A 17,953-nucleotide genomic window follows, 5' to 3' on the forward strand; every position below is an offset into this window, starting at 1 on the left:
CGTATTCCGTTACGTTACTCAATGAGAGTAACATATTCTGAATACTTTGGATTACTTAATATATTATCATGCTGTTTACAACTACATGAATGTACTATTGCTGTGATTTATTACTGTTACTGAAGGTCCACGTCTCCGAACCGTAGTAAAGGGACCTCTGACTAATACGGTGGGTTCTGTGTCGGGCTCGTAGCTGAAAACTAGCTTTACTTTGTTGTCTGAGTCAACTTTGCTAGCGAGAGACAGAGAGAGGCGTTGAAAGGCTGCTCCAACCGAACTTATTGTTTTTGGAGGAAAACACGAACACAGTGTAAAGTCGAGTCTTAATAGCTTACTTACAACTGGGCTCCTCAGGCACTCTTCTTGGCTGCAGTGGTTATTATTATATTTAATCGATTGCTCATGACAGCTCTTACTTTTCCTTTTTCTCCCTCCTCGCGCTCACAGACACGTCACGGGTATGGCAGTCCATTCTCCCTGCAGCACGGACTACACTGCCCATGATGCTGCATGCTTTAGAGCTATACCTGTAGCATTCTGCCTGTTAGCTTAGCACAACAACAACAAAAAGGCCTCTCTCACCCAGGAAACACACAGACAGAGAGTGTCACCCTGTAACCATGGCAACCGGAACAACAGAACGTAGCTGTCAAACAAAACCCAATCAGTCCTGAGCCGCCACAATATGAAACAGGGAAGTACCGCTGTGTAATCCATTTATTTCAACAAAGTAACTGTATTCTAAATACCACCTTTTTAAACGGTAACTGTAACGGAATACAGTTACTCATATTTTGTATTTTAAATACGTAACGGCGGTACATGTATTCCGTTACTCCCCAACACTGGCTGTCGGACAGAAGGCCTCATTTCTGGCTGTCATGCGCAAGTTCATGGGCAACTCAATGCAAGATGCCCAGGTCCTGAGGCCACAAATCCCAAATTATGACCCCTCCACCACCATGCTTACAGTTGGCATGAGGTGTTTGTTCTGGTATGCTGTATATGCTTTTCTTCAAATGTGGCTCTTTGCAGTATGGCCAAACTTCTCCATTTGGCCTCCAAATTGTTCCAGAAGTATTGTTTTTCATTCATAAGAGACTTGACGAACCTAAGCCGTGTTGCAATTTTTCCTTTAGAGAGGTTTGGGCTCACATATGCTCTTGCATATTCAAAATTTTTCATCTTAAAATTGCTAACTGGTCACCGATTGAACCAACACAATAAATGCTCACAATGAAAATTCATCGTTCTTTTGTGCACAGGTTTGAAATTCATAGGTGTTGTCTGTGCACATCTGCACTTTCCAAGGTGAAAGCATCGATTTCATGTTGGTTTTTTATGGATGAAGCCACAGTACTTTAACTTTGCACCATGGCAGCAGCGTGGTTTCCACAAGCTATAAACAACAAGACTTAAATCATGGAATTCAAGAGTAAAGGAGGAAAGGATAATGTGTACCAGAATATTGATGGGTTGGTCAATGGGGCCTTTGGCAACAATGTACTCGATACCAGTCTCATACACGTCCATAGGTCGGCGGTATTTAAAGACGGTGCCTGCTGCATGGAAATTCTGTGGACTGTCCACCTTGTAGTCACCGTTAAAGAAGAAGTTTCCTGCCTGGTCAGTCACAGCTTTAGGGGGGGAAGCAGAATTAAGAGAACTTTAAAACAGTTCTTTGCTTTCTTTTTACACACTGCAATAATCTTTGTGTGTGTGCGTGGTGGGGTATGTACCGAGAACATCAGCCAATTTCTTCCTCTCGATGATCTGTATGTCCCAGGAGCCTTCAGGGATTTGAGTTATAAAAGAGTAACCTGCATGACAGCAAAGAGAAAGTCATCAGCAACATGGCATGCTCTTTGTTTATTTAACAGTAATGATAGATCGGTCAGTTTTTAATTCAGTGTCTGGTCCTGTCCTAGTTATATTAGGCCATGCTACACTGTAATAATAGTTTTTGAATATGCATGAGGTGACTGAGCTGCGAGGTTTACCCAGAGTCGAGGGTCCTCGACGGAAGTTTCCCGTGACTCGGCTGCAGCTGCTGCCGTCACCCTGACAGACACCACACTTATCCAAAGTGTTGGAGGAGAACAGCACCCCATCACATCCAATTGGCTGAGCAGCAAGGCAAGATGTGGGAGTACAGAAGACAAAGAATCGTACTAAACATGTGATAATAATTAGCTCGCTTAATACTTATTGGAAGGTTATCCAGAAGAATTTACTGTGCACAAAAGTATTATGTGTAAAATGGTGCTACTGAAAGATTTAGCTTCTTCATTGCTTCTTTTATCTACACATTGTAACTCTTGGGGATTTTCCAATTATTGTCTCAACCTTAATGAGAAAAAAAACATAGTTCCTCATGCTGCATTGAAGGTGTCTGTATCTTTATTGTACTGCATCGAAACAATGTTTCAAAGCAATGTAAAACCTGTACTTCCTGAAGTGTCCGCTTGAGGCTGGCTCCAAATCCCCACAGATCTTAACATACCTAACTTTGGCTATGTGATTAACACATTTACAGTCTGAAACAAAATATAGTTTCGGTCTCTATAGCTAATTTCCGCCCTGTCCACTTATCCAGTGCAGGGTCACGAGGGTGCTAGGAACTATCCACGCTGCCATAGAGCGAGAGGCAAAGTACACCCTGGCAATTTAACCTAATCCCACCAATTACATGCTTTTGGACTATGGGAGGAGGACGCAGAGAGAACCGACATAAAAACCAAGAAATATGTGACCTCCGCATCCTCCAGATGATGGATTTGAACCCAGCACTCTCTTGGTCTAATGTTCATTATAGAGTGCAGAAACCAACAACTGACGTGATGCTACATCCTTCATATACAGTCAGTCGACAGACACGTTTTGCAGTGTGGCTCGGCAATAAATACAAATAATGTTGTGTTAAATTTGATTGGGAGACATTAGCATTTAGTGATGCCAAATAAATAAGAAGCTGGACTCACCTCACACTTACCGTCCACGCAGACGCCGCGGTAGCTGCTGTACTTGCAGGACGTGCCGTCTCGTGCCATCACCATCAGCTGCCTCTGGCCATCGGTCGTGGTGCAGTGGAGGTCACAGGGATTGCTGGAGATATGAACGTAGTCATCTGGAGACAAATGGTAGATGTTTTTCACTGTTTTATACCCACTTAAATTCGCAAGGTCAGAGTGCATACTGCATATTCCTAATAACTTCCGGCAATGTTATACAATTATTCTTTAGCCACAACTGTTCATTTCTTTACTACTGTACTCACACTGCATCATAGTGGTACAAATATACGCTGGTATATACCAGTATAATGTATATAAATAATATACAACTATTTCAATTATAGTTTCATTATGAGGACTCAAAGCAACATCAGCTCTCTCTGGTTTTGTAACCTGATGAATCTAAGTAATACTTTTACTCCTTTTTTCTCAAGTTTGGTTTCCATTAATCAATAATAATAAAAAAACGCAAATCGGATTCTTTAACTAGTCCTCAACAATTAGTCATGAATTTATCTGCCGTCATATCCTGGTTTCAAGTTCTCACGTTTCCTGTTTTATTTTGAAAAATCTCAAACTGTTTTCATTCTTGTTAATTTTGCTTCTACTTCCCAAGCCTGCCTCCGTCCTGTAAATCTGAGACTGTCTATGGCGTTACCCTCTGTTCCAATAAATTAGGCCATGCCTGTTAAATCCTACAAGGCCATTATAAAAGTAGCTTTTTTGAAGGAAATGCTAAGGCATCTCAAATGTGCATTATTTTTAAACACCACCAGAGGGCGATAGCTCAAGTTGCAACAACACTACTGGTCCTATAGGAGTCTTTAGGAAAACGGCCCTTTGCTGGTGTTTCTGCAAACACTTTCCTGCTAAGTTTATGGGCTCAGTCACTCATTTCAGGGCGTATGAATAAAACATCAAGTCCATTTTATAAATCTTGGTCATTCTAAGTTTCAGTATGCTCCACCCCTAAATCACATCCAGGTTCAAAACACCAGGATGCCAACTGCGGCAATGTCACGTCTTTTTCAGTGTCTGCTACAGTAACTGATCTGAGTTGGAACTCTTGAACGCTCTTTCAGCAGCATTTTCATGGTTGGTGTGATGGATTTTCAGATGTGCTGCAGTTTCAGTGAAGAAATTCTGAAATCACAGTGTCTGTGTGACGCTCCCATGCAGTCTATAAATACACTAACAAAGATAGCATTGACTAATGCCTTAGCACTTGACCTGGTCATCCACTATCAGCACATTAAAATCAAAGAGGCCAAGTCCATCTTTTATATGCAGTTAAAACCACTTCATCAGAAGATATACAAAGTTTGTTACTTTGGTTTCTGGTTGTGTTGAAGACTAGCAGGTCATAGAGAAGAATTCCCTCATCACTGCACTATTTAAGGAGAGGCTGACAAGGTTTTTTATTGGTGTTATTACCAGGATATAGAGGTTTCCACTGATAGTTCCTCCCATTATAACGTTGTGAGTTAAAGGACCAACATTGCTCCTCTCTGAAGCTCCTCCCAGTGGGAGGACATTCCTGCAGAGAAGCGACACAACACAGACCATTTAAAGAGGTTTGTTTCACACTTGTTAATGTGTGGTTTTACGGTATGCTATACAAATAAATTCTTGTTAAGCCTTTATTTGTGCAGAGGTGGTTTCTCAGAGTACACTGTTGGGAACTCCACCCAGCTCCATGACAGCCATCCTGTTCAGTCAGCCGGTCAAATCCACCGTGTTTGTTTTAATAAAGGTGTGAGACAAAAATGAACTGGAAGTGTGTGACTCACTTTGGTGTTGCAGAGATGATATTTCTTAGCAGTTCCCGTACAGGTCATGTTGTCCTTCCCAGCAGCAGCTTTCTTTCTTTGGACCGAAAACAAACATTGAATGAAAAAAAAATAAGGCAATAAAAATCATACTGAGTAGAAAACACAGTAGAAATATATCAGCATTGTTCATGTCTGTTAGCTAAGCATAAGTACATTTCACCCCAAACTTATCACTCTAAACTGAGAGACTATATAGTAGGTAGCACTGAAACTGTTGACTGTCAGGTCCTACTCAATATGAACCTATGTAGGTCTTTTATTGGAGTATATACACTTCATTGGGTACACCTTGGTGGGGAAGAGATTTTGGCCCATATTGACATGGTAGCATCAAAGAATAGCTTCATATTTGTTGAGAGCAGATCCAAGATGTGAATGTTTCATTGCGCCAAATCTCAAATGTGCTGTATTGGAGTGAGATCTGGTGACTCTGGAAGTCATTTGAGTACAGTAAACACATTCTCCTGTTCAGGAAAGCAGTTTGAGATGATTTGAGCTTTGTGACATGGCAAGTTATCAGCAACAATATTCAGACTATAAGATTTTAAATGATGCTTAGTTGATATTAAGGGGAACAAAATATCCCCCACATAACTGAACCACCACTAGAAATCTGACTTACTACTAACAAGAAGACAGGATTGTTTGAATGCTTCTGTGTTGGTTGTGCCAAATTCTCACCCAAGCGCTCAAAAAAGTGAAAGTTTTTCTAGTTTCCTGTTTTTAGCTGACAGGAGTGGCACCTGGTGTGGTCCTCTGCTGCTGTAGCTCATCTGCTTCAAGGTACAACAAGTGTGCATTCAGATATGCTCTTCATCATAGTTGAGTTACTGTTGCCTTCCTATCACTTCAAAGCAGTCTGGCCATTCGCCTCTCACCTCTGGCACGAAGGAGGCATTTTCAGCCAGAAGTTATAGTTTCTGTTTCCTCTTCTCAAATTTCCTACATTTTACTGTGAGCTCATTGAATTAGAACATGCACAACTGGCACACATTACTGTTAATGTGTTACGGCCCTAGCAGGTCCTCCTCCTGAAGGTGCCTGTGTGGGAGTGTCCTTCAATCGCTTCTGCCTGAGGTGCCACCTTTCCCTTTTACACAGCTGACTCTCGTCAGTAATTAAAAGTATTTAATCCCAGAGAAAGGTGAGCTCTGGGCCAGAGTGCCATTAGTGTGGTTGCAGCTAGTGAGCTTTGTGTTTGTGTGGTTGCAGCTAATGAGCTGCTCTCTTTTTGACTTACTTTTTACTTTATTGACCAACGCTTGAGTTTTGTTTGTTTTCCTTAAATGGTGATAGCGGCTTGTCCGTCTCTTTTAGTTGAGCTACTTTAATAAAACTATTTAATTTAACCCTTTTGCCTCCTTAATTCTTTTTCCTGACCCAGACACTTTTTGTTACTTCCCCCTCACCGCCTAGACCCCTCAGGGGAACGTAACAAGTGGGGGCTCGTCCGGGATCTGAAAAGGGAGTTTGAAATTAGTGGTGTTTGTGTTTTTTTGGATTTTGTGTGACGGTTGTGTTGCTTTTTGCATGAATATGTACTTTAATGCTTTCCTGTTACTGCCATTAAAGCACGAGAGTCTAAAAATAAGTTCATCTGCATCTTTGCTTCATGTGCATCTTTGCTAATTTGATGAAAGCCCAATTAGGATCGGGCTAATTGGAGTTTCATCAAGTCAGCAAAGAGGCACAGAAAAGAAGATCAGACACCAGCTAGGGAGGAATGGAAAAACAAACGCAACAACATTGTCATCCTCTATGTAGCCGGTGTATCAGAAAGCACGACATCCCGGTGCATTTCAGACCCAGCAACACACTCACACAAAAACTGGTTCATCCCAAAGACAAAACTTCTAAACACAAACTTAACAATGTGTTGTATGCTGTACAGTGCAGTGAGGAATGCCCAGACCTCTACATTGGAGAGACCAAACAACCACTTCATAAACGCATGGCACAACATAGAAGAGCCACCTCCACGGGACAAGACTCGGCGGTCCATCTGCATCTTAAGGATAAAGGACACTCTTTCAAGGATGCCAATGTTCACATTTTGGACAGAGAGGACAGATGGTTTGAAAGAGGAGTGAAAGAAGCCATCTATGTCCACTGTGAGCGACCATCTTTGAACAGAGGCGGTGGTTTACGACACTGTCTGCCATCTATAATCCAGTTTTGAGTTCCCTCCCCAGACGCCTTAACGCCCACTCACACCCTGGGCCATCTGACCTCAGGAAATCACATGATAGGGTGGGTCCAGGTTTCACAATGAGCTCACCTGAAACCCTGGCTGATTGTGACCTACACCAGTTTTCACACCTTGGCTCATGTGATTAGGTAGAGGATCATCAGGGGGTCCTTTGTCCCTCTTCAGATGAAGCTTGTTCAGAGGGGACACTCCCACTCTGAACAAGCTTCATCTGAACAAGCTTCTCAGATGAGAAGTGAAACGTCTTCAAGCAATTTAAAGAAGTCCAGACGCTTTTCTTTCCAAGCTCCTTAGACCAGTCAGCTTTACAGTCACAAAGAGCACCTTATAGGACAGTCTGCCTACAAAGAAAATTCAACTGGAGCTCACAGTAGAAAAATTTGGAAGTTTATTGGAGGCAAGTAATTTTCCCCTCTGCGGTGATCTTAGGCCAAATCCCACTTTAACCGCTGACTGTATGTAAAATACCACGAACAGTATTAAACAGGGTTGGAGATGTGTCCATTTCTGGGATATTTTAGCTTGTCGTCTGGTGCAGACTGACTGACCTCTGTTTGAGGCAGTGACGCTCCTGTGACATCACTCCTCCTCCACAGGTACGAGTGCACGCTGTCCACTTGGCCCATTCCCCCCACCAGTACGTGGTCACCTCGAGCTGCTCCTCCAGACTGTTGGAGGCCACTCCGTCCTCCTACACACACACACACACAAACTTTACTACACATAAAAAATAAACAAACACTGCTAAACCTGCCAATGTAGTAGTGCCTTTGTTTCGTGTTAATAGTCTTAAAGATGCCATATGGTTTTTATTTTAAAAACTGTTTTATAAAGCAGCTGGCCGAGGTCTTCCTCAGTGCCATTTGGGTTCCTCTCCAGTGAACCAAAGATGGATTGTAGCCTTGATGAACTTGGCCTAGCAGGAGAATAACCTCGTCTCCCATTTACTACTATATACTCATATCTTTTCTAACTGTAAACTTTCGAATTTGTAAATATTTGATCAAACTTTCTTTGCAGCACAGGAAGTCACATTATCAAGTTTATTTAAAACATGCAAATTTCAATCCATAAAAGGGGGCATTTCATTTGTTGCATTTAGCTCAGAATTGCAAATTCCTGATGTACTCTAAAACTGACATGATCAAGTAAACTTCACTGTAGGCTAATGGGCTAATAATTTGCTAAACCTTTTGATATTCTGGGCATCTGCCACTAGTGCTAGCACTCGCTGTGGAATATTGACACAAGCAAAAGTGGCAGAAAAAGCAGAAGCAGCATTTGCAGCTGTCATAGCATTAATGCTAGTGGTACAAAAACAGAGTTAGCACAGCAGCGTGCGTCACAGTCGAGCAGAATCACGCTAAATGATCGTCAGAGTGTTTTGTGCTGAGGCTTTGGCTCGTGAAGACGTTCAGCGTTTCACACATTCCTGATGTGCACCAGCAGCATTAACTGAGGCCGGTGGCTGTGTCGCCTTTTATTCAGACAGATTTATCAGAGTGACCGCTGGAATGTGCGCTGAGCACCTTGAAAAGGTGTGAGATGGAGCAGCTGTGGGAGAGAGAGAGAGTGAGAGACACTGGAAATACCAGACACTCAGCGTATGTGAAAGAGAATGGGAGATGGGCAAGAGTTAGAGTAGAGGGAGCTGAGAGGAGTCATTGATCGGTGGGCTGACAGATCAGTTTTACAGCCGTTCACCAAACTGCTTAAATTACTGAGTATTTGGTATTTTAGACTTTTATGTCTTTTAGTTTCAGCTCAGTTGGTTTAAATTAATTTATTTTGCTTTGTTGGTGCATTCTGTCACTCTTTAATTTTCACTCTCAGAGAAAGAAGTGATATTTCTCAGTCTGGCCATCCTATTAAGATCAATTTAGTTTGACATGGCATTTTACAGTACGCTACCTCTGACACCAGGCTTGTTTAATGTGACTACTCATGACTGACAGCAATGGTTCATGTACAGCGGACATATAGCATGTATATGGTGCACATGAGCCTACATTAACTTAACTGGTCATAAAGACTGATTTCAGTGGCTTTCAGTTTAAACACGATGTCATGGTTTTACTTTTAGTGGCTTTATTTCTGGGGAGGAATATTGTTTATCAGAAATCCGATCATTCGATCCACAAAATTTTAAGTGAGGAAATTGAAAAAAAATTAAAATATAATAGACAACGGTGGTGTGAGGCAGGACCCAAAGCTGCTAGGCTATTATCATGGAGACTCAGGAGGCAACAACAGGAGAACACTATTCATAAAGTTCGAAATTTAAAAACAAATAAGATAACTAATAAACTCGAAGAAATTCAGAGAACATTTGAGGAATATTACGCTGAGATATACACACAACCGGATAAAGCAGATGAGCATAAGATTCAGAATTTCTTATCCAGCCTAGATCTACCATTTATAGGTAAACAGCAGAATGAAAAACTCGTCAGAGAAATATCAGCAGAAGAGATTAACATTGGGATCTCAAAACTCAAGACTTTTAAAGCCCCAGGATGTGATGGATTTCCACCAGAGTGGTATAGGCAGATGAGGGAACCCTTAATCCCGCTACTAAAGGCCTCTTTTAATTACACTCTGCGTGGGGGGGGCGCTCCCACCATCGTGGCGGGAGGCGTATATCTCTGTCATACCAAAAGCAGGGAAGGATAAAACTGACCCCAGAGGTTATAGACCTATATATATATCCCTTATTTATGCTTTGAGGATTACTATCTGGCAGCCCAGATCAGACCTCTAGTGTGCTGGTGTAACTCTAAGTTTGAGGCAAAATGGAAGGACATTGAGCTTTCTTTGATGGATTTCCCAATACAGTCTGTTCTGGGGTCTCTTGAGAGTTTGCCACAGGCATATCAGATGCAAAATTTATGTGTAAGTTTTTCCCTGAAAAAATGGGCAGATGTGATTAAAATTTTTGGTCTTAATAGGGAAATAGGGTTGCTGGGATGGCCAGCGTATCTCCCATGCTTCCTTCCAGCATTGTTAGACCATAAATTCAGGGAGTGGTCCAGGCATGGAATCACTGCGATCTGTAAGATAGTGAAGCATGGGGAGCTGATAAATTTTGAGGACATGTGTCAGATTTACGAGATCGGCAGGGAAGATTTTTATCGTTACCTACAGGTTCGGAGCTTCTTCCGGAAGGAAATTAAAATGCTTGACGCAGATGCTAGTGGGGTGATCCAAATATTTATGGATGCTTATGGTGACAACATTATAAGAGGTACTATAGGCAAAATATACAGAAGTTTTACAGCTATGAAAAAGACCTCAACAAGATATGTCAGTCATCGATGGGAAAAAGAAGCAGGTATAACTATCTCAGAGGAAGATTGGTTGCGGATGTGGAAGAATGTGTTATCTACCACAAATTCTTTAACATGGCGAGATTTTGGATGGAAGAATTTAATTAGATTCTTCATCACACCAAAGCAGAAATCCAAAATAAGTGGTTCAGGCGCTTCATGCTGGAGGGAGTGCGGGGAGGTCGCTGCAGGTTGCTTCCATGTCTTCTGGTCATGCCCTAAACTGAAGACCTTTTGGGAGGAGATTAAACAAATGGTGATGGATGTGCTGGAGGTAACACTGGACTTCTCCTTTAGTACCATGTACCTTGGGAATATCCCTGAGGATATAAATAACAGAGACTCATATTTACTGAAAATAATTATGGTTGCATGCAAAAAGGCAATTACTAAGTGTTGGTTACAGACAAGCCCCCCCACACGGAAGCTGGTCATAGACATTATTAACACAATTCATCATATGGAACTGATTACCCTCTCACTGCGGCTACAGAAGGAGAAAGGAGAGAGACTTTGGGAACGATGGGATCGTTATACGTCAAGAGACTAGAGACTGATAGCTCTGTGATGCAGAGGGACCGCTACGAATTTGTTTGAATGGAACATGCACCTGTGTAATATGTAATATGTGTAAGTAAAACAAGCCGTTGTGTATTTTGGAATATGTGAACATATGTGAATGTGTTTGTTTCCCTTGCCCTCTTTAGTTCTGTATGTAAAATAAGATGAAAATCAATAAAGAGAAAGTGTTAAAAATAAAAAAAAGAAATCCGATCATTCAAATTGTCAGAGTTCATAATTATTTTTTAAAACCCCAATATCATATTTTAAAGGCTAATTCTATGTACTTACTAATGTAGTTTCTTTAGGAGTTGCAAAAAGCTCATACTATAATGAAAAGCGTAAGCTTTGTTCTTTAATGAATTATGTCAAATATGAAGTACCTGGCCACTGTGGTCATTTTGAAGCCTCTTTCACTGTTGCTATGTTGTTTCTTGGAGCCCAAAGTTACCATATTTGGACAGAGGCAGGAGTTATCAGTTCACCCCAGAAAGCTTGATTAACAAGCTACAGCTGCCTGTCTCAATCAAATTCACCCCTGTATAATTTTTATTAAGCTAAAAGTCATCGAGATCAAAGCTGTTCTTTGTACCTGACTGTAAACATGCATTTCAGTGCTGCAAAGTTTTTCGTTTTAACGTGGACATCTACAGTGACTGACTTGCATTTGAGCCACCCTCAAGTGGCCACTGGGGGTAATGCAGTTTTTGACACTTCTACGTCAGCTTAATTTCTGCCCATGAGGTTTCTACTTTGTATAAACACAAATTCGCCAACTAAAAGTTCTATTTTAGATATCATATGACCATCCATCATTCATCCTCAAACTGATTTTGCTTCCTATGTGTCAGGCTTATTGTTCAGCACATGTTGAAGGTTCTAAAGCACCAGATCCAACACATAAAATAATTTGTACCTGTTTTAACAGGTTTTAGTTACCACATCAAGACATGAGCATTCAGTACAGTGATGTTTATTCCCACTGAAGTATAAGTAATGTTTCTGAAGACTGAACATTTACTAGTTGTAGTTCTACAGCTTTGGATTACTAACAATCTTGCCTTCATATGCAGTGTTACAGTGCTCACTCAGTCACTGCAGCAGAGGCAGACAGTATAAACAGAGTCCTCTTTGGTGTAGGACGACGCCTCATCCACCTCCGAGAGTCCTAAAGTTCTTGCTAGAAAAATGTGCTTCAGTTTATCCGAGTGTAATGTTTCCCTGTAACAGAGGAAGAGTGTTTTCCTGTTTGCTGTGTACCTGCAGCCCCCTGGTGGACAGGTTTCCCAAACACATCGTCAGCGTCAGGAAGCCCAGCAGAACCACGCCTGTCTCCCCACACTGTTCCCATGACCACACCCTCATCCTGATGAATGAGAGAGAGGAAAGGATAAAAGAAAGAAAAATACGTTTTAAATGTCAACAAAAATATCTTGAGGTTTATGAGACAGCAGCCCTGATGCTGTGATTAATGAAGGGTATTTGGGTAAAAACCTGTCTCTGAATGGAAGCAGCCAGAGATGTGTGTTTAACAAAGGTGGAAAGAGTTTGAAGGGAAATCTGATGACCGCTAATGACTTCTTGTGGCCAACCACTTAGGCGAGCTATGGATGCTGAGACATGTGGGTGTTTTTTCACTCTAAATTGAGGCTTCTCAGCTTCCAGACTCTCAGAAGGGTTTGAAGTGGGACACATTTGTGGTCATAATATTTCCTTTCTGACTCTGCAGTGAAAGCCCTCACCTCTCACATCTGTAGTTGTTTAGCTGAACATAAGTGCTGCTGCTGTCTTTTACCTTTGCAGAGAGTGGAGGGTGTTTTACAAGAAATCACATAATTGCTTTCAAACATGGTGTCAAACAGCAGATACACAAGAGACACGCAACAATGTGCAAAAGAGCACCACTGGCACTAAAATATTCTGTCAATCCTATTTTAAAAAGTGAAGATCTTGCAAAGATTTCATTGTGGCAGTCCTATTCGATGATTAGAAATATTTATGCCAATTCAAGAAATACGGTTACATAATGACGCAGCTACGGAGGTAAAAGGTCCTGGAGTTGATTTAAAATGTTGCATTTGCAAAGGTGATCTCAGTGCAAATAAAATCGTTTCCTTTAGTAGCACAAAAAAGCAAAAGCAAAACATTATTAAGAAACAAATTCATCGGAGAGTTACATTGAGCGAGGTCAAATCAGTAATTCTAGAATGACCTCTGTAATACAAAACTGCCTGGATGCAAACATAGATCAGCAGTGAAGGATGATCACGGGATCGTTTCCACTGTAGAGAAAAATTACCGTTGCGATACCCAGCCAAGAGAATAACACACTTCAAGAGGAACACATATTATTATTTTAGTGTAACATAAAAACAAGACGTCACGCAAAAGACAAAAGGGGATCATCAAAAGTCACAAATCATTCATCGGCCTCAAGAACTGAAAGAGTTAGATTCGATTTTTTAACATAAAACAGCTACAAAAAAATCCCATCAGTTTTTTTAATTACTTCATGATTATTTAGTTTCAATTAGAGCATTACGCAAGATGATTCTTACCACTGGAGAGGACAGGATTAACCTGTGCTGTCATCTTTCTCAAGATGTTTCAGGCTGTTTTCATAACTTTCTATAATTTCTATAGGACTCATTTTTTAATAAACTAAACAGAGTTAAAGGTTAACTGCATTATTTTCTTAATTGCATTAAAGTATCTAAAAGATCATCTGCATCAGGTGAAGTCTGCTTTGAATAACCCAGTACGTGATGCACAGTCAGGTTTCTGAGCACATCAGACAAATGCAGACAAAACAATGGCAAGTAAAGAGCATTTTCTCCGATAATGCACGCTGGTTTCGGTGTACCAGCTGTAAGTATCCAAATGTGTTGGCAGTCTGTGGAGACTAGCGTTGGCAGGTGGAGGGTGGCACAGACAGGCTGTTCAGGGCCGCAGGTGTGGGAGACGGGAGTTGGACAGCACAGAGGCCAATGTAAAACTTAAACAAGTCCCGATGTGCTGGAAGGATGAAGGTAAGTTTCCTAGGACTTTACACAGGTAGGTCTTTGTTCAGCTGTTCAGACTATAAGGAAATGTAGATGTCTGTATGTAGAGGCTAACATAAACATGTACAGACATACAGGAAAAGGAGGGTACTCAAAGGACTCTGCAGTTGTATATATGAGTTTGAGGAGTGTAAGAGTGAATACTTAATTGTTGAAAGGGACACAGAAGAGGTAAATGCTCCTGTTTCAATGAACAGAAATTAATTCCTGTAACATATCCCAGTTTTCTTTTGTTCATTCGAACATTGCAACCACATACCTTTAACTTAGCACTGTTTGCAGATTACTTTTATCATACCAAACTGTAGTGCTGATTCAAGAGCAGATACATTTTATTTGTAGACTATCATCAATTAGCTACATTTTTCACAAGAAAAGATACAGGAGAATTTGGAGGAAGGATAGTTACATTAGTGAGTAAGCTGCAGAAAGGTGCAATGAAGAAAGGGGTTCAGCAAGCTGCCCATACCTGAGGCCTTGGAAACTGCCAAGCAAAGACTCACAGCCTTGACCAGTTGCTTGAGCAATACTGGAAGAGCAACTGGTAGAAGGACACAACACATGAGCCAGTAACCATAATAGTGGCAGACATCCGAGAAAGGGTCTCCAGTATGAAGAAGTGGACAGCACCAGGCCCCGACATGATTCACACCACTGGCTGAAGAAGCTGACTGTACTCCATAAGCTCCATAAGCATCAGGCCACATAAATAAACCAGTTACTAATCAACGAGAGACACCTGGAATGGCTAACAGAAGGCCGGACAGTCCAGATCACCAAGGATCCCCAGAAGGGACCAGTCCCATCCAACTATCAGCCAAAACACCAGCTACTGGTAGACAGAACAGTCGCTCAAGATTGCAAGACTAGGCTCACTAGGCACACCACCTAGTGAGCCCACACATTGACACTGGAATGCCTAGAGCTATACAAGATCAACATTACCCTAAGAGCCTACATCCTTGGGGGCAACCGTGGCTCAGGGGGTTGGGAAGCGTATCTATAACTGGAAGGGCGCTGGTTTGATCCCCGGGCTCTCTGTCCTGGTCGTTGTGTCCTTGGGCAAGACACTTTACCCTACCACCTACTGGTGTTGGCCAGAGGGGCCGATGGCGCAATATGGCAGCCTTGCCGCCCAAGGCAGCTGTGGCTACAACCGTAGCTTGCCTCCACCAGTGTGTGAATGTGAGAGTGAATGAATAGTGGCATTGTAAAGCGCTTTGGGTGCCTTGAAAAGCGCTATATAAATCCAATCCATTATTATTATTATCAGGAATTCACAACACTAGACAACTTCAAATCTATAGCACAAGTCACCATGTAGTGTGGGATCTACCAAGGAAATGCTCTGTCCCCACTGCTCTTCTCCAAAGCTCTGAACCCCCTCATTAAGATCATTAACAAGACTGGCTACAGATACAGACTGTGGAATAGAGCAATCATCAGCTACCTCCTCTACATGGATGACATCAACCTGCATGCCAAGAGTGAATGAGACATCGATTTACTCATCCACATCACTAGGACATAAAGCAATGACATCGGAATTTCATTCGGATTGGAGAAGTGTCGTTGGATGATAACAAAGAGAGGGAAGGTAATCAGAACTCAGGAGATTGAACTACCAGAAGGGAAAATTGCAGACGTCAAGGACTGCTACAAGTAGCTGGGAACAGCATCAGCAGGTCCATGCATGGCATGTACCACCGCCAGATACAAGAAGTGGCTGACATTGACAAATCCTACCAGTTCCTGGACAAATGCAAGGCATAAAACTCCATAACCAAGTGGCTGGCATAGTATACAGGAACATGTGTGCCGTGTGTGGCCCTTAAGTCTCCATGTCAAAATGGGACACATTCCTTAGGGTGGTTAAGAATGACTGAACTAAGATCCTGTCGGACTTCCACAGACAGACAACAAACTGCTGACTAACCGAGCAGTGGTGGACAAGCAGAGGAAAACGGCCACACTGATAGATGTAGCTACACCAGGTAATAGCCACATCAGGAAGAAGAAGAAACATGCAAAGTTTTAGAAGTACCAAGGGGTGAGACAGCTCAGCCGTTGGTACTAAGATATAGAGATATGGAGGGTAAAGGTAACAGTGGTTCCAGTTGTGCCAAAGTGCCAAACTTAGCAAGTGTCTCCAGCAGATCCGAGGAGCAACATCTGTCCAAAAGAGCACACACTGAGGAACATGTGATGCGCAGGACTCTCAATCTCCAGGGCCTCTGATAGAGGACTTGAGCTTGAAGGATAAAGACCGTCCATGAGAAGGTGTGTGTAGAGATAAAAACATCAGTAACCACAGTCACCATAACATTTGATTTGTTTGTTATGTTGTCTTGACTTGTCAATTTTGACGCAATCACCATGTTGGGTTAGGCTAGCAACATTGTTACCAAGTATAAAACACAAACACCTACCTGCTACGTACCAGAATGATCAAATACCGCCTGAAATACCTCACCTAAGAGGTGTTCAAGAGACAGACCAAATGAAGTGCCCAAACCACCTCCTTCACTTGTAGAGGAGCAGCAGCTCTATTCTGAACTAGTCCTGAATCACTTAATTCCTCACCCTATTTCTAAGGCAGAGTCCACCCACACTACAGAGGCAACTCATTTGTGCCTCTTGTGTGCAAGATCTCCCCTTTTTGGTAAATGACCTCAGCTCCAGTGGGGAAGTGAGGGTAGGAACATATATTGCAGAGTAAGTCAACAACTTCACTTTCCGCTCAGGTTTGTCCTCACTACCAGACCGGCACAGCATTCGCACCACTTTTGGCTCTTTCCATCTGTTAGTCTGTCCTGTTCCACTCTTTCCTCATCTGTAAACAACACCTTCCTCGACTGAGCAGAAATGTATTCCCAACCAAGAGGAGGCAATCAACTCCTTTCCAGCTGGAGTCATGGCTTCCGACTTTTGAGATACTACAAAAGTCGGAAGTGTCTTGCAAAAGTATTCGGCCCCCTTGAACTTCCCCACATTTTGTCACATTACAGCCACAAACATGAATCAATTTTATTGGAATTCCACGTGAAAGACCAACACAAAGTGGTGTACACGTGAGAAATGGAACGAAAATCATACATGATTCCAAACATTTTTTACAAATAAATAACTGAAAAGTGGGGTGTGCGTAATTATTCAGCCCCCTGAGTCAATACTTTATAGATCCACCTGTGGCTGCAATTACAGCTGCCAGTCTTTTAGGGTCTGTCTCTACCAGCTTTGCACATCTAGGGACTGCAATTCTTGCCCATTCTTCTTTGCAAAACAGCTCCAGCTCAGTCAGATTAGATGGACAGCATTTGTGAACAGCAGTTTTCAGCGATACAATGTTTTCTCTCCCTTAATTTAAAATCCTAAAATTGAAAGTTTATTCCGTAACAAATGATGCAAATATATGTTCATTTATTTTGAATTTTGTAATCCTGGAAATCTTGTTTCTTTTGAGGCTAAATTTCAGGGAACCAATGTGAATTGTAGCAGACGGAGTTAAATGAGCTCCGGAGACGCATATGCAGACGTATACGTTCATATACACATTGAGCTTCTAGGAAAGATCTCATAGTACATCCTGTCTCCTCAGGTCCAGTTAGGCAGCCTTGTTAAAATAAGCAAGCAGCTCGTCTCGCCCCTGTTTGCAGTCTGGCTTTCTCTGGCACTAAATATTGGTGACAGGTGTCTTAAAGCAGGCACAGCAGCACCTGGACTTCATTATCCAACCAGACGCAGCTGGAGCCCGGCCAGCTGCCAAACACACATACAGTCAGACGCAGCCACACATGTGCATACACTCAGCCAGTACGTGACTCTGTACACACACACTTAGACACATGCACACTGAGTATTGTGCACGTACAGGTATGCAGACATCATGGCATACATGTACGCACTCAAACACACACAGTCAATCACTTTCTCCAACTCTCCTTCTTTG

The 17,953-nt window shown here is 42.1% G+C and overlaps 1 protein-coding gene across 2 annotated transcripts in view; it reads right to left on the minus strand.

Moving 5' to 3' along the window:
* LOC146506250 (ADAMTS-like protein 2) overlaps positions 1–17,953 on the minus strand; it is a 40,727-nt gene that overhangs the window by 15,229 nt on the left and 7,545 nt on the right. Inside the window, exons 2-9 of one of the 2 annotated variants that reach the window (XM_085178927.1) lie at positions 12,203–12,308; positions 7,604–7,746; positions 4,805–4,880; positions 4,449–4,551; positions 2,982–3,127; positions 2,001–2,124; positions 1,740–1,820; positions 1,462–1,637 (exon numbers count right to left, since the gene is read on the minus strand). In XM_085178927.1, the coding sequence (XP_085035053.1) occupies positions 1,462–1,637; positions 1,740–1,820; positions 2,001–2,124; positions 2,982–3,127; positions 4,449–4,551; positions 4,805–4,880; positions 7,604–7,746; positions 12,203–12,307 (954 nt within the window). In that variant the 5' untranslated portion in view covers position 12,308. Of the gene's footprint in view, positions 1–1,461; positions 1,638–1,739; positions 1,821–2,000; positions 2,125–2,981; positions 3,128–4,448; positions 4,552–4,804; positions 4,881–5,134; positions 7,747–12,202; positions 12,309–17,953 lie in introns of those variants that run through there. The other variant, XM_085178928.1, reaches the window with a different exon arrangement.

Source organism: Neolamprologus multifasciatus, chromosome 12, assembly GCF_963576455.1.
Source record: "Neolamprologus multifasciatus chromosome 12, fNeoMul1.2, whole genome shotgun sequence".
Taxonomy (NCBI): domain Eukaryota; kingdom Metazoa; phylum Chordata; class Actinopteri; order Cichliformes; family Cichlidae; genus Neolamprologus; species Neolamprologus multifasciatus.